Below are 17230 nucleotides of genomic sequence, written 5' to 3'. Positions count from 1 at the left end.
TTTATTGGGAAGAACAGTGGATGGTTGCTCAGTTGGTAAGCCAACCATTCTGCCAAGGCAGTGAAGTTGAAAGAGGCAAGCATTAATTGGGCTACATATTACTAATATAATATGTTATATACATGTGAGATGACCTTAAGGCTACAGAGCTTACAGCGAGGGGAAACTGCAACACTCTCAGATTCTAAACCATTTTTTTAAATGATTATAGCATGGGACACATTGCACATGACCTTACTGGGAAATTGTTCTGTAACTGAGAAATTATTTAACCGTACTTATTCCCAGGGTTGTCTCCAAGACGGTATAAGTAAAGGCATACCCCATCCAATAACATGAGAATATATGCATACTTATCTTCTTCCCAAGTCCTATAATATTAAAGACATTTTATGCATGTCATTCCACATTTAAATTCCTTCAGAGAACCTATTCAGCCCTGCCTGATATTTCACCTGGCTTAGCCAAGTTGCAAAGGATACTTTTCTGATTGCTTTATTCTACATAATAGGATAAAGGGCCTCCATCTGTGCTGTAAATCTCTGCCATGCTTTCGACTGTGGTTCTTTCCTTTGAAATATTTGTATTCTGTTTAAAAGCGATTTAAATCTTGTTTCAGGTCTTGTGTATTTTATCCACTTCAATAGAAGGAAAAGTGCTACACTGCTTTACAAATTCAGAAATTCAGATACATCCGACCAGTATCTGTGCAAACAAGCCAGTAATTTGTGATGCGGGGAGAAGCCCCAGGAAATGCCAATCACCACAAACTGCTGGGTGATTATAATTTGTGTCACTCGCTGCTTCTGAGAACAACACTCACTTTTAACCTGCCTGAGAGTTTTATAAAGTTGCTGCACGCTCTCAGTAATTTCCCCCAGCCTTGCAAGTAACCTTTTAATAATGTGATAATTGTTAATGACTGCCAATCAAGCTCAGTGCCGTAAATGAATAATTAAAATTCTGATGACTCATTTCTTGAATTTGATATAGATTTTTTAAATTGCCATTTTGGAATTATAAGATTTTCTTTCTTTATCTTTTCATTGTATTTCTTTATTAAAGTCAATTATTTTTCCTCTCGTTAATCTTCTTCCTGTGCCTGATCAAATTTTAAAATCGCTCTCATATACGGTCCTCTTTTTTGATGTTTCTCAATTTTTAATTCTAATTGGTGAAGGGGATAACCTGCTACTCTTGTTATGTGTCTTGCCCTCTGATAGACTGTTGTCAGCTCTTACAGGGAATAAAAATCTTGAGTTTACAGGGTACTCGAATATTCCAGAACATACCAAAAGAGTCTTCAGCAACTTTCAGCCTCAATGTGGCATGCAAAGGCCATGATACCCGATGGATTTTGGAACTATCTTTTTTAACGTACATCTAACTCTGCTGATCTTAAGTATTTTTCAAAATTTGAACTTTGAAGAACATGCTACTTAAGAACATTATATATTTTACAAATGCTGGAAATTCAGAGCGGCACACCCAAAATGCTGGTGGAACCTAGCAGGTCAGGCAGCATCCATAGAAATGAATAAACAGTCAAAGTTTTGGGCTGAGACCCTACTTCAGGACCCATGGAAATGAATAAACAGTCGACGTTTCGGGCCGAGACCCTTCTTTGGGTGCTTCTATGGATGCTGTCTGACCTGGTGAGTTGCTCCAGCATTTTTTGTGTGTTGCTTATGTTACTTAAGAATTTGGAGTGAGAGTAGGCAGTCTGGCATTTCCAACATGCCCTGCCATTCATTAAGCCTATGACTTATCTTCTAACTCAGCATTATTTCTCAGCTGTATGTACATATCCTTTAATTTCTTTAATATTCAGAAAGCTATCAGTTTCCCTTTTGAATTAATGACTATGCTTCCACAGCATATGGGTTTCTAAAACTACACTCCCTTCTCCTCAATGCAATTTCAAACTGGCCCCCATTTGTGCTGGCACTGTATCCCTGGTATCATACTGCTCAACCAGGGTACGCAACCACCCTGACAACCATCATAAAAATTTTGCAAGCTTCAATGAGTTTGCACGAGTCACATACACCAGGCCGATTCTTCATCCGAACACATACCTGTACAATATCTCTCTCTGCGAGTTTCCCCCGTGAAGATATTCTGATATCATCTCCATCCAATTCCACCATAGCTGTAAACAATGAATAACAAATTTTGCAGCAAATGTAAGTTGCAGAAACTATCTGCTGTTACATGATTCTCTTTTGGCTCACAATATCATGTGGTTCAGGTGCACTGGCTGTTTTGGCAGCACACTTAATTTTACCTGTTAGCAAGCGAGCAGAAAATGCTGTGGAGGTTGATTTAACTGAAATTAGGTTTGTTGAAATCACTTTCTGCTATGGACATGAAACGTCTCATGGATCTACCAATGGTCAGATTACCAACCAACTGCACTCATCAGCTTAAAACATGGTTATTCTGCCAAACATTCGGCATATTTGGCTTGATCACATTTGGAAAAAGAGGGTTTTCCTTTAGTGGGTGAGTCTAGGACCAGAGGGAGCAGCCTTAGATTAGAGGGACATCCATTTAGAACAGAGAAGAGCAAACCTTTCTTTAGTCAGAGAATGGTGAATCTGTGGAATTCTTTGCTATAGATAGCTGTGTAGGTCAAATCATCGAGTCTATTTAATGCAGAGACTGATAGGTTCTTGATTAATCAGGGCATCAAAGGTTATGGGGAGAAGGCAGAAGAATGGGGTTGAGAGGAATAATAAATTAATCATGATGGAATGGCAGAGCGGACTCAATGGACCGAATGACTTAATCCTGCTCCTATATCTTATGGTTTTATGCTCCTCCATTTCGCTGATGAGTTCCTTAATCTAACCATGACCTTCAATGGGTCTTGGTTCATGGGATGCATGGAATAACATGGGTGCTAGATGCAGCATGGGAATTTTGGTGTCAGTGAAAGAGAGATGTAAAAGGGCAAGTTAATTTGTAATGTGAAATAAGCCTGATAATAACTAGTTTTGAGTTTTCTGACAGGTGATTGAGTTAACTACTGACTTTACATGGAATAAGATTAATGTCTAGGTTAGGTTTGCACTAACTGTAGAGAATATAGTATGAGGTGTTTTTGCACTTCAATACAGAACTTTATTATCTTATTAGGTGAGCTTAAGGTGGTCATAATTGTAGAATAAAATTTTGCCTATTACTGAAGATAAATTAAAAAAGTGTAAAACTTCCATGTTCCATTTAAAAAAGGGAGAGAAAAATATATTGGAATTAAAAATGCTGGTTTGCAGCATAGATTTTATCTTTCATCCACACACACACATCTCTAATGAAAGAAGGGCATAATTAGTGCAGGATCATACTTTGCTTGACATCTGCATGTTACCGACACATGGCTTTAGCTACTCTTTATTTTTGAGCCTTCAGAATTCTGAGCACAGTTTCAGCTCTGCTTTAAGGTTGGAGTCTTTGACCGTTTGCTGAGAAATCGTACTAAACCTTGTTACTTTTTACATTACCAGCCTAAGTGTGAGCACCTGCATTTCATTGTGAGATTGAAGTGGAATTACATGTCAGTGCGCAAATGACATTACTTCCCTATCACTGCACCAACAGCTTTGCGTTATATTTCTCTTTAATCCAAAATTATACAATTCTTTACCAAAAAAAACCCAGGAACAATTGATTAGGTGGCTGGCAGTTCAATGGCATGATTTATGCATTACTTTGAGATTTGATGTGAGAATTAATGGAATCTTAAGTCCATGTCCATCTTTTATCATCCAGATATATATACATTGAATGAATGTTAAAACTGCTTCCTAACTGATTGGACTTTTATTACTTCAGGGCATTCAAGAGAGGAGAAAGGAAATAGATTTTCAGGTCATAGAATTGTGAGGTGTGTATCACAAAATATAAGCAATGCAATGCCATCTCAATTAATGGTGTATGAATTTAGGATACAGATTGTGGTGATCTCAGTCAATGGTGAAATTATCCCAACTATTCCTACTCTAATATACAATACTGAGATTAATTACTTTTGGAAATTTGAGGTTTAAAGTATAAGAAATATACTGATCTATATAGTTCAGTTCCACAGAAATCATTAAATAGCTTGAAGATTTATCATAAACAATTATCATATGTGATAATTGCTTACATGGAATAGTTAGACAAACTGTTAAGATACATTGCTGAGATGCATTTTGTTGCAAAACGTTATTAAGATTAGATTAAAAGTACAGCACTCAATATTTTTATCAAGATGTTCACATTATGGAGTAAATATCACGTGTACTTTAATTGCTGAGAAAAAGAACTTCATTTAATTAAGAAAAGGAAATGAATGCTCAATAGAATCAGCTACTGTGCGTTTAGCAACAGTATTTTTCCAAGGCTCCAGAAATTTCATTCATATTGTTAATGAGCAAGGTGCTTGATATTAAATTCCATACAAATTCACACTTCAGCTTTCTCTTTAGTTAAACTTTATAGACACTTCTTAATAAAAGTATGTGAATTTTACTCACCATCAAATTCTGCCTGTCCAACACCAACAATTATAATGGACATAGGAAGTTTAGCAGCCTATATAAGGAGAAAAATAATACAACAGATTGAGGACTTGGCTAATGGAATCAATTTAGGTCTGAAGAATTAATGTGACAGTGTCCTCTTTAATGACTGCCTTTAGTAGAACCTTTAGAAGTGGTAGCTGAAATTGTTGTGCAGAAGACAATTATTTGCAGTGGGTAGGTATATAGCAACTTTGGAAAAGACTCGATTTTGAAATTGTGAAAAGTACCATGAAAGTCTTAGGACACATTAACCACACTGCAACCCAGAACAGACTAAGTAGATGATTGACGCATCCCAATTTAATTGCACATAGTACCAGTTCCTGAATATCTACTGACACTCATGTACTATGTGATGAGATTTCTAGACCCATGAAGCACAGATTATACTTTCCAATATCCTTTGTATGCTGCTGTTTCACGTGTATCTGTCATCACAGATCTTGACTTTATTTCAAATCAGCATACATAAAGAGTGCTGCAGAAGTTCATAAAATGTCAGTTTAATTTCAGTGGGAAGGTCCAGTCGCTTAAATTATACAAGGTAACTGCTTTGATTACACCAGTACGTGTAAATTAAATTGTTGACTGCCAAGAAATAATCAGACTTTTTCTGTTACCCATTCATAAACTATGTGTATGGCTGAGCAATTGTAACGAATTTTGAAAGTCTGTGTTAGTTGTTCATTATATATATAATGTTAATTGATTTTGTAAATTAAGCAATAATAAGTAAGTGCAAGCTAATGTATGCTCTAATAAAACATACAATTCTGGATATATATTCCAGTTCTGGGTATTGTTTCAGACTTCAGAGTCAGACATTCAGAAGACAGGCACCCTAGTTTTATTTCTGAGAGCTAGCCTTCCTCCTAACTTACTTGAGAGTAACAACATATGATTGGACAGGGTAGTGACGCAGTGGTTATGTTAATAGGCTAGTAACACATTCATAGAAACATAGAAAACCTACAGCACAATACAGGTCCTGTGCTGAACATGTCCCTACCTTAGAACTACCTAGGCTTACCCATAGCCCTCTATTTTTCTAAGCTCCCTGTATCCATCCAGGAGTCTGTTAAAAGACCCTATCGCTTCCGCCTCCACCACTGTCACCGGCAGCTTACTCACCACTCAAACTTGCCCCTTACATCTCCTCTGTATCTATTTCCAAGCACCTTAAAATTATGCCCTCTTGTGCTAGCCAGTTCAGCCTTGGGATAAAGCCTCTGACTACCCACACGATCAATGCCTCTCATCATCTTGTACACCTCTATCAGGTCACCTTTTAACCTCCGTCGCTCCAAGGAGAAAAGGCTAAGTTCACACTCAACCTGTTCTCATAAGGCATGCTCCCCAATCCAGGCAACAGCCTTGTAAACCTCCTCTGCACCTTTTCTATGGGTTCCATGTCCTTCCTGTAGTGAGGTGACCAGAACTGAGTACAGTACTCCAAGTGGGGTCTGACCAGGGTCCTATATAGCTGCAACATTACCTCTTGGCTCTTAAACTCAATCCCATGATTGACAAAGGCCAATGATCCATATGCCTTCTTAACCACAGAGTCAACCTGCATAGCAGTGCTGAGTGTCCTAAGGACTCGGACCCCAAGATCCCTCTGATCCTCCAAGAGTCTTGCCATTAATGCTATATTCTGCCATCATATTTGACCTACCAAAATGAACCACCTCACAATTATCTGGGCTGAATTCCATCTACCACTTCTCAGCCCAGGTTTGCATCCTATCAATGTCCCTCTGTAACCTCTGACACTATCCACACTATCCACAACATCCCCAACCTTTACGTCATCAGCAAATTTACTAACCCATCCCTCCACTTCCTCATTCAGGTCATTTATAAAAATCGCAAAGAGTAAGGGTCCCAGAATAGATCCCTGCGGCATTCCACTGGTGACCGACCTCCATGCAGAATATGACTCATCTACAACCACTCATTGCTTCTGTGAGCTTGCCCGTTCTGGATCCACAAAGCAATGTCCCCTTGGATCCCATGCCTCCTTACTTTCTCAATAAGCCTTGCATGGGGTACCTTGTCAAATGCCTTGCTAAAATCCATATACACTACGTCTACTGCTTTACCCTCATCAATGTGTTTAGTCACATCCTCAAAAAATTCAATCAGGCTCATAAGGCAGGACCTGCCTTTAACAAAGCCATGCTGACTGTTACTAATCATATTATGCCTCTCCAAATGTTCATAAATCCTGCCTCTCAGGATCTTCTCCATCAGCTTACCAACCACTGAAGTAGGACTCACTGGTCTATAATTTCCTGGGCTATCCCTACTCCCTTTCTTGAATAAGGGAACAACATCCACAACCCTCCAATCCTCCGGAATATCTCCCGTCCTCATTGATGATGCAAAGATCATCACCAGAGGCTCAGCAATCTCCTCCCTCACATTCCACAGTAGCCTGGGGTACATCCTGTCTGGTCCCAGTGACTTATTCAACTTGATGCTTTCCAAAAGCTCCATCACATCCTCTTCCTTAATATCTAATACTTTTCAGTCTGCTGTAAGTCATCCCTACAACTGCTAAGATCCATTTCTGTAGTGGATACTGAAGCAAAGTATTCATTAAGTACCTCTGCCATCTCCTCCGGTTCCATACACACTTTTCCACTGTCCCACTTGATTGGTCCTACCCTCTCACATTTTATCCTCTTGCTCTTCAAATAGTTGTGGAATGCCTTGGGGTTTTCCTTAATCCTGTTCGCCAAGGCTTTCTCATGGTCACTTCTGGCTCTCCTAATTTCTTTCTTCAGCTCCTTCCTGCTAGCCTTATAATTTTCTAGATCTCTATCATCACCTAGTTTTTTGAACCTTTCATAACCTTCATCTGAAGGACTGTAAAATTGCAAATGTCACTCTACTTAAAGGGTTAACATGTGAGGAGTTATTGATAGCTCTTGACCTATAATCACTAGTGTTTAAAAAAAAGAAGGGCGGGGGGGGGGGGGAGAGGAAATAATCTCATTGATACCTACCAAATATTTAAAGTCCTAGATAGAGTGAGCATGAAGAGAACTATTTCCAATAGTGGGGGAGTCTGGGACCAGAGGATGTAGCCTCAAAATATAAGGGCATGCCTTTAGAACAGAGATGAGGAGGAATTTGTTTAGCCAGAGGGTGGAATTCATTGCTACAAATGACTGGAGGCCAGGTCACTGCGTATACTTAAAACAGAAGCTGATAGGTTCTTGATTAGTAAGGGGGGTCAAAGGTTATAAGAAGATGGCAGGGGAATAGGGTGGAGAAGGATAATAAATCACCCATAATAGATTGGTAGAGCAGACCTAATCGGCCAAGTAACCTAATTTTGGTCCTATGTCTTATGGTCTTACAATCTAAGACCAACAATTCAAATTCACATCTCTCCATGACAGACAAGGACTTTAAATTCAAACAGTGAGGTGGAAATTAAGCTGAACATAAAACTTTAATAATGTTAACAATTGGCATGTGGAATTAAAATCTTGTCATTAGGGGAAAGAAAATGCCATGTTTACCTTGTCTGGCTTATATGTAACTCCAGACCCCACCAATGTGGTTGACTCTGTTTATTGGCCTTGCAAGCATTAGCTTCAAGGGCAATTATGGATGGGCAATTAAAGTTGATAAATATCAATAAATTGAAAGCTCAGGGGAGGTTACTGAAGTTATTGAATCTTTCAAGATAGCTTGCACGTACCTGGTTGTTAATTAACTATTAGATACACATAGGAAGATCCTGTCCCTAAGAATATCATTAAAATACAATTCTAAGAGTTGCTTTGTTTTGTAAGCTAAGTGTTGCATAAATCAGTACTGTCCTATATTTACTGCATGACAAAGCAAGACTATACCTCTAATTGGAGAAATTTAATCCATTTATAATAGATGCTTATATGGACCTTCTATTTTATTGCCTATTTATCTTAACAACCATTGCCAAGATCAAAGTTCTTTTCAGTGTCTATTTTTTGTAAAGTAGCAAGGATCAATAACCTGTTTAGAATTTCAAAAATGACTATAGATATGAAGCACTAATTAAAACTAAATTATGCATTGAAATTTATTGTAGCGAATGAGAAGGAACTTATACAGTAGAGAAAGTATCAGTTCTGTGCCACTATGAATCAGAATAAATAGTCACAAGCTGTCTTAAAAAAGACAAATTTATAACCTATTGTGAATCAGATGTTTAACTGGAGTGCAGTTGTTAGAGTTCAAGCATTAACAACCAATAATTCACTGAGAAGCATACAACTATACTCAATATTTTCAAAGCTTAAGAATGTATTGTTGCTATTTCTTTGAGGAATATGTCAAAAGGCTTGGATTTCAATAGATTTGTGCTCCTTGTATATTTTGGCACACAAAAGACTAGGCAACATCCATGAAATCTGTACAACTAGTTTAGGAAAAGAAAATACACGAAGGTACCACATTGAAGATAACTGGAGAAAATAAAAGCTTATGTTGGAGAAGCTAACTTGGTATGGATGCAGGAATAATTGGCTAACAGTAAACTGGGAGTAAGCATAAATGTGTCTTTATCTGCTTACCAGGATGTAACAGGTATCAGTGCTGGCAACTCAGCATTTGCAAGATATATTAGATGAAGGTACAAAGATAGATACAAAAGTTAGCTGTGAAGCATTCTACCTAAATGCTGAGAGATGGCAGAACTCTGAGATGTAGAGGGATCTGGTATTTTATCTCAATACCCATAACTAATCAATTTATAGATACAATATATTATTAGGAAAGTTAACATTGTTTCTTGGTAAAGGAACTAAGTACAGAAATAGTAAGGTTGTGCTTCTTTTATATTGGACATTGGTGAGATCACATTTGGAGTATTATGCACAGCATTGATCTTTTTGTCGAATGAAAATAATGTTAATAGAGTAGCAGCAGAAAGATCAGAGAAGGTTTATGAGACTAACATCTGGAAAGGTTAATGCCATATGTGGAAATGTTTTGCATCCACAGGAGTGTAGAAGTGTTAGAGGGGACTTGATTGAATCATATATGATCTGAGAGGTCTTGACAGGGTGGATTTGAAAGAAAAATACTTTATCTTGTGGAACAACCTAGGACTATGAGTCATTATTTAAAAGTAAGTGGCTGCCCATTTAGGACACAAAGAAGCAAAACAGTTTCTCTCACAATAAAGAGTTTTAAATTTTCTTTCTCAAAGGGTGAATGTTTTAAAGACTGAAGTGAATAGATTCTTAATTAACAAAGAGATTAAAGATTGCAGGTGAGTACATGGGACTGTAGAGTCAAGGTTACAACCTGATCACCAAATATTTAAAAAAATGGGATTGATGAAGAATTAGTGATGATCAGCATGGACTGAGTGAGGTGAAAGGCTTGTTTCTGTGCTTCATCTCTCTATGAACTCTATCAATGATCTTGTGAAGTAGAAAAGCATTCTCAAAGACAGAATGGTCTACAGCTGCTGCTAATCCACATCTGTACTTTTTAAGTCGATTGTTAAAATAACCATATGACCATAAACTGCCTTCTCCCTGTAACCTTTGATGTTCTTACTAATCAAGAACCTATCAATCTCTGCTTTAAATATCCCTATTGACTTGGTCTGCACTGCCAAATTGCACAGAATGTAAAGTAACAGGTCATTCAGCCATCTTCTCCCTGCTGGTGTTTCTGCTCTCCCCACCATCACCACTTCCTTCCATTCCTCTCTTCCTCCATTTGTTTCTGTGTGGTTCAGCTCTCATTTTCAGACCAGCTGGGAGGGTGGGCGGGCAATGGCCAGGCATGCTGGTGGTTTGGGAGTCATTGTATTTAGTGCAGTGGGCTGTTGCACTGAGATCTGATGTGACAATGTTTTATGTGCGGTGTGTGATTAGGTTTCAGAGGCATTGGAGTCAAAGAATAACTCGCAAAAGGAAAAGAGGTAAATACTTTAATGGAGGAAAATAGCACAAGGAAATGTGGACAGAAGAGTGAGTGGGACTATACAGATTTATCTTTGATAGAACTGACACACATCCGGTGCTCTGCTTTGCCTCCTTTTTGCCATATTGTTTTATGTATATTTAAAAGGTAAATTACCCACTGACAGTAAGTTTGGCCACTTAACTGCACTAGTGACTTCCACTAATAACTTCATAAGAAATTGATTTTTTGTGAACCATTTCTCACTGAGACACAGAAAGCCAATTGCAACCTACCAATGGAGCATGATCTGTCATTAGCTTTCGATGCTAATTCCAGGAACTGAACACACGTTCTTTTCATCGGCGACAATGCAAACAAAAATCTCAGCATCCAACCCATTTTATGCTTCAGAGATAAGTTGAAAATTACCCCTGTTGTTTGCTGATAAAGTCTGATGTATTTTTACAGGGTTATGCTGTTATTTTCATGCTAGAATGAAGCAATTTTAGATGGGCCTTTATATGTGGATCAGTAACTGTTTGGAATTAAATTGGTAATCCCACTCAGAAATGGGATTTTAATTACAGATGTGTTGCTATATGGAACTAATAACATAATGCCTAAAGCCTGTAATCTTGTTTGTTGTTATGTCCTAAAGTTGCCTAAGCAACCATAAACTTTCACTTTGATTCTTTTTCATCCAATGAAATAAATATTTACACTGGATTCTTTATAGCACAAGAGGCAGGTGTATTATATCTGCATCTTGAGTGTTGTTTCACAGTAAGTAATCTGTTCAGAATTTGTTATGATTTCCCATTTTGTCTATAGTTTGGATAACTGAGCAGTTCATACTGTTGAAACTTACGCTTGTTTCACATAAAATTACAACATTAAGTCAAGGAAACACCAATTAGGAGAAATAATTAGTGGAAAGCATAAACAGAAGGGTAAAGAATGCATGCTGGAGCAAGAGGAAATTAATAGCAATATATTGGAACACCACCAAAATATTCACACTAAAACAAACATCATTAACATTAGGCTCTGAAGGCAAACTCCTATAGTGAACAGAGAGCCTTAGCAGAAGAACTAAATGAATACAGATGTCTGCTTGCTATCTAGACTTATTATTTTACTTTGTATTCCTGCAGAATTGAAATGGTTATGAGACTCAGAACAATGGTTATTATTAAAATCAAAACCAATTTATATTCATAAAATTAAAATCACTTGCAATAAATAAAATGTCATCTGGAGGTAATTTACTTTTTCTATTGATGCAATTATAGCGGGACAACGGATAATCATGAGGTATCCAAATAATTTAATCTTGTCTTTGAAATAAAGCTACTGATTTTGAGTTTGTGTAAACTTGGTGAAGTTGAAAGGAAATAATAATTAGAAATTAATGGTGTTGATTACTTTCATCCATTTTCAATAAAATTGTCTCCAGGTACTACATAAATGTAAAAAGACCCTTTCAGTTATTTCTTTGAGCCTTTTTCTTCCCCTCTAATATTTCCCATCATGGCTGTTAACCTGTCATATATTAGATAGTTAAAATACAATTTAGAATTAATTAATGTTAAGCATGTCTCTTTTGTAAATATAGGAAAATGTTAGAGGAAGTAAAGTAGTCTTGGGGAAGTGGTGAAAGTTGAAACAATTTCAACAATGTGAATAAAACAGGTATTGACAGGAAGCCAAAACATTAATGATATAATTAAGTGAAAAAAATTAAAAGTTCAGGGATAGTTGTGTACAACCACCTGTTACTCTGTGTGAATTGCTGGAATACATAAATAAAGCGTTTAGCATAGGTGGAGTTATTAACTTTGATTAAAGGTAATGGGGATTTTAACTTTTTTCTTGGCTGAGGTGAGCAGACAAGTTTGTGCCAAAATGACATTGAAGTTCTTTAGCAGAGTCATAATAGGTTTCTACAACATCTCCTGAATCAACACAGATGGGCTATATTGGATTTTACAGTGAGCCACATTGTGGTCATAGTTAGTTGACACATTCCAGGCATCAGTGTCTGTGTACTACAACACAGAATTTAAGAATGTACTGGACATTATATGCTTGGTGTCTTTGAACAGGTCCCTCACCGGTATGCTTGTGGACCATACTAAATTGAATGGGGTCACCATTCTAAACTGAAATAAATATAGGTAAATTATTTGATTGCTTCTTGTGTTATTATGTGCTTACACAATAAAGAACTTCAGTTCCCATCTGCAAGGTGGGCAGTTCACCTGGAACCAGAGGTGACTTTGGTGAACTGGGAGCGTGTGCAAAAGTGTGGAGCTAGAAGCAATGACCATTTCCTGTTAATAAATATGTTAGCATTTAAACCCATGCAAAGTTTGTCTTTGTTAAAGAACAAGCATAACATGGTGCTAGAAGTCAGCGTGAGGTCTAAATACAATGTGTAAATAAATAAATAAAGCGACTAAGAAAGAGACGTTGTTTCCGACAGAGAGAAGTTGCCGCCCAGAGAGCATGTTGTGTCCTGAAGCTGCCAAAGTTTACCGGGTTCACCAAGAGAGACGCCAAAAAATTCTGTAATGGATAACCCGCATCCTTCCACAGCAATGCAGTTTACCGGCAATCTAGCTGATAACTGGAAACGCTTCAAACATTGACTCAATATATATTTAGTGACGAGCAGAGCCAACGGGCAGATGAAAAACTGAAATCATCTATCTTTCTGCATGCAATTGTTGAAGATGCTTTGGACATCTATGAGAGCTTTCAAATTGATGAGACAACCTTCACTTTGGATACTCTGATGACAGAATTTGAGGAGTATTTTGTCCCAAGTAAAAACATCATGTTTGAAAGGTATAAGTTCTTAACCTGTGAACAGAAACAAGGTGTCAGCTTTGACCAATACTTAGCTGAGCTTCACACGCTCAAAGTCCTGTGAGTTTGGAGATTTGAGAGACTCACTAGTCAGTGACAAAATAGTTTGTGGAGTCCCAGATAATAGGCTCAGAGAAAGCTTGTTCTGTGAAAAAGATCTGAAGCTAGAAAAGGGTATCAATATGCGTAGGGCAGCGGAGACCACACTAGCACAAGCCAAGGAGCTGCACAGAGCAGAAACAACAGTGCATGCTGTGAAAGCAGAGGGGCAGGGCAGAAGGCATTTTCAAAGCAACAGTATAGTAAAAAGGTAGGCTCAAACAGTAAATCCAGCAAATGTGAAAGCAGGCACAATCCAACAACTTGTCCTGCTTATGGAAAGTCCTGCAATAACTGTGGGAAGAAGAATCATTTTGAAAAGTGCTGTAAAGCTGGGGCTACCAAGAGAAAGGAAAACACAGTTGCTGAGGAAGTGGAGGAAGTCTTTGTAAATTCCCCGCAGACTGCTGGTGCTGGTAAAACAGAATTGATTGTTCCAGTGACTGAATGAGTTAGTAATTCCATTCAAGCTTGACACTGGAGCCCAGGTGAATTTGTAGCCCATGGATGATGGTAAGACTCTCAAAGTAAAGAGCAAGATATATCCAGTGAAGTTAGAAGTGACAGGCTATACTGGAGAGAACGTTCCAGTGAAAGGGGGTTGTACAGTGACCTTCAAACACAAAGTGCAGCACCTAGAAGCCCAGTTACTGATTGTAGATAAGAAATTACAGCCAATAATAGGCATGTGAAAAGCTCAACCTGGTGGAAAGGGTGTTGGTAGTGGCCTCCGAGACCAAAGGTGACCAGGCAATGCTCAACAAAGCACACACAGATGGATTTGAGGGTTCGGATGCTTACCTGATGTAGCTCGAGAAACTTGTTACAGCATCTATGAGAGTTCCAGAGTGGTTATGGAAGAGAAGCACAAAAACTCCGGTTTCTATAGACATCCATTTCAGCTACACCAGCTTGACGGTCAGGATGCCAGTGTTGAACAGAGAGATCACAATGAAGAAGTTGCCAGTCTTGCTTCTACATCATGCAGCTCTGGTTCAAAATGGGTCTCTCATCAAATTTCAGTTGAGAACTGGAAATCAAAAATATCTCCATGATCCTTTTGGAACTTGAGGAGGAAAAATAAAAAGGAAGATGAGGAGATCGCGGTCAGAACAACAGCAACAGTTCTATACAAGCCACCAGGAGAAGTTGATATCTATGACACACAGTCAACAGGGAAGCTCTGTGAATGGAGACAGAACCAGATGGAACTTGTGGAAAGACTCACTGACCACATGGATGTAGTTCAGAGCTATGTTAGAAAATTTGCATGAAGGACACCTGGGTACAGTCAATATGAAGAGTCTCGCCTGGAACTACGTGTGGTGGGCAGGAGGAGATAAACAGATTGAAAACTTGGTCAAAAGCCAAAAGTTCAAATTGCACCCCCACAGGCACCACTACACTCATGGCAGTGACTGTTAGCACCATGGCAAAGAGTACATATTGACTTTGCTGGGCCATTCATGTGAACTCCATGATTCTGATTGCTGTGGATGCTCATTTGAAGTGGCTGGAGGTTATACCTGTGAAGTCTACCACTTCAGCAAAGACTGCCTTCACCCTGAGGACTATCTTCACCAGAAATGGCTTACCAGAAAAAAATGTACGTGACAATGGACCACAATACATGTCAGAAGAATTCTGACTGTTTCTGAAGAAGAATGTCATCAGGCATTTCAAGTCAACTCTTCACCACCCAGCAAATGAATGAAAGGTTTATCCAAAGCTTCAAGAAGTCCATTAAAGCGATGGACTAGGAGGACATTTCTCTACAGCACAAGGTGGACAACTTCCTTTTTGTGTATCAGAATTCTGTTCATGTGATGACAAATCAAACACCAGCGATGCTGTTCATGAGCAGGAATCTGAGGTCTTGCATAGGCCTCCTGAAACCAGATCTATGGAAGAAGAAGAAGAAAGCCCTGAACTCTGAGTGGAGTCATTGGGACACTGTTGTGATGGTGTTTTTTTAGCAGGCTTCCTTGTTTTTACTAGGCCAAGTTGCTAGCTGGACACTCAACCCAGCACGGATGGAAAGTGTGCAAGGGACCCGGCTGGATTCGAACTCGGGAGCTTTCGCTCTGAAGTCCGGCGCTGATGCCACTATGCCACCAGCCGGCCAGATCTATGGATGGGAAGTGCAAAATAATCAGTTCAGCCAGTTGCCAAGTGAAGCAGTAAGGAGCTTCGAGATTGGACAGGAATTCCTAGCGTGCAATTACTGAGAAGACAAGTCGACTCCTGGTGGGGTAGCTTTGAGAACTGGATCACTAATACACACCATGGGTGATGGGGATCAGACATGGAAATGTCATGTGGACCAGATACTGGATGCTCAACTGAAGAACACAACTGAGTCCACTGTATCCACGAAGACAAACACATTACTGTCACCAGACTTACCTCTCAGTGATGATGTCACTGACAGCAATGTGACACCAGAAACTGAGAACGTTGTCTCCGACAAGACACCTACCAAACCTGATGCCACTCCACAAGTCCAGAGGTGCTATGCTGAAAGAAACAGAGGGCCACCAAAAGACTGAATCTTTAGAACTGTGGAGTGAGTTATGGACTGTTATTGTGAAAGGATGTTTATTTGGAATATGGGTTTATGGAAGGGAATTGAATGTTTTGTACATATATAGTTTTATGTAGCATTAATCTAAAGGGGAGGAAGCATAATGTATGATTTCTTTTGAAACAATGACAACAATGAGCCCCCCTTCCCTTTAGCACTATGTATCAATCTGCTGTCAATGTATGTGCATTGTTTTCTCTTTCTCTCTCTCTCTCTCTCTCTCTCTCTCTCTCTCTCTCTCTCTCTCTCTCCCTCTCCCTCTCCCTCTCCCTCTCCCTCTCCCTCTCACACCACTTAAAGCCAGCTCCTGTGTGTGTGACAAAATAGGCTCCATTATGAGGCAAAGGGAGTGAATTATGGTCATACAGCAAGATCAAGAACAAAGACAAAAATACTGGATCTTGCCAGAAGGACGTGAAAGAAATGAACACATAGATCAGAATTCTCAAAAAGACACTGGTATTAACACATCAAGTGTAAGCAAGACATCTGCAGAAGCAAATAGCAGTACAAAAGGTATCATTAAGCCATCACAGAGCTAGATTGAGAGTGGCAGAGTGAATAAGAGACTATTTGCTTATTACAATTGAAGTTAATGTAAATCTCTTTGCTGGAAAGCATTATTGTGTCTTGCAGGCTTATAAGGACATACTATTGTATTTGTTTTCTTTATAGGTGGAAGATGTGTTGTTATACGTGTACATAATAAAGAACTTCAGTTCCCAGCATGCAGTGTGCAAACCAGAGTTGACTTTTGTGAACTGGGAGGCTGCGCTAAAGAGTAGAGCTAGAAGCCATGATTGTCTCCTGTTTATAAATGTGTTAGCATTTAAACCAATGCAAAGTCTGTATTTGTTAAAGAACAGGCATGACTTTTCTCTTTATTTTCTTCAGCCATAATACTATAACCTAATTGTGATACTGTAATGTATGTTCAAGTACTTTGTCATAAGTACCTCTGATTTATGAATCTGTTTTTAGGTGTTTTTTTTGCACAGGAATACACTATACAAAGATACCTTGCCCAGTTTTTACAACTTCCAAAATTTTGTTAAGCTAATACTTTCCAAGAATGTATCACTGTCACAAATCAACAAATACATGTTAATTTATTATAAACTCAAGAAAGTCTGAAAATGCTGGAAATCCAAAGCAACATACATAAAAAATTGGAGGACCTCAGCAG

The 17230-nt window shown here is 38.6% G+C and overlaps 1 protein-coding gene across 1 annotated transcript in view; it reads right to left on the bottom strand.

Annotated features, from left to right (window-relative positions):
- The window catches only part of LOC140717189 (copine-8-like), a 659086-nt gene that overhangs the window by 12665 nt on the left and 629191 nt on the right, over positions 1-17230 (bottom strand). The window contains exons 20-21 of the mRNA XM_073030487.1: positions 4524-4581; positions 2079-2152 (exon numbers count right to left, since the gene is read on the bottom strand). Coding sequence (XP_072886588.1) covers positions 2079-2152; positions 4524-4581 — 132 coding nt within the window. The remainder of the gene's footprint in view (positions 1-2078; positions 2153-4523; positions 4582-17230) is intronic.

This window comes from Hemitrygon akajei, chromosome 27 (genome assembly GCF_048418815.1).
Source record: "Hemitrygon akajei chromosome 27, sHemAka1.3, whole genome shotgun sequence".
Classification (NCBI taxonomy): Eukaryota; Metazoa; Chordata; class Chondrichthyes; order Myliobatiformes; family Dasyatidae; genus Hemitrygon; species Hemitrygon akajei.
This window is presented reverse-complemented; position numbering and strand designations above follow the sequence as displayed.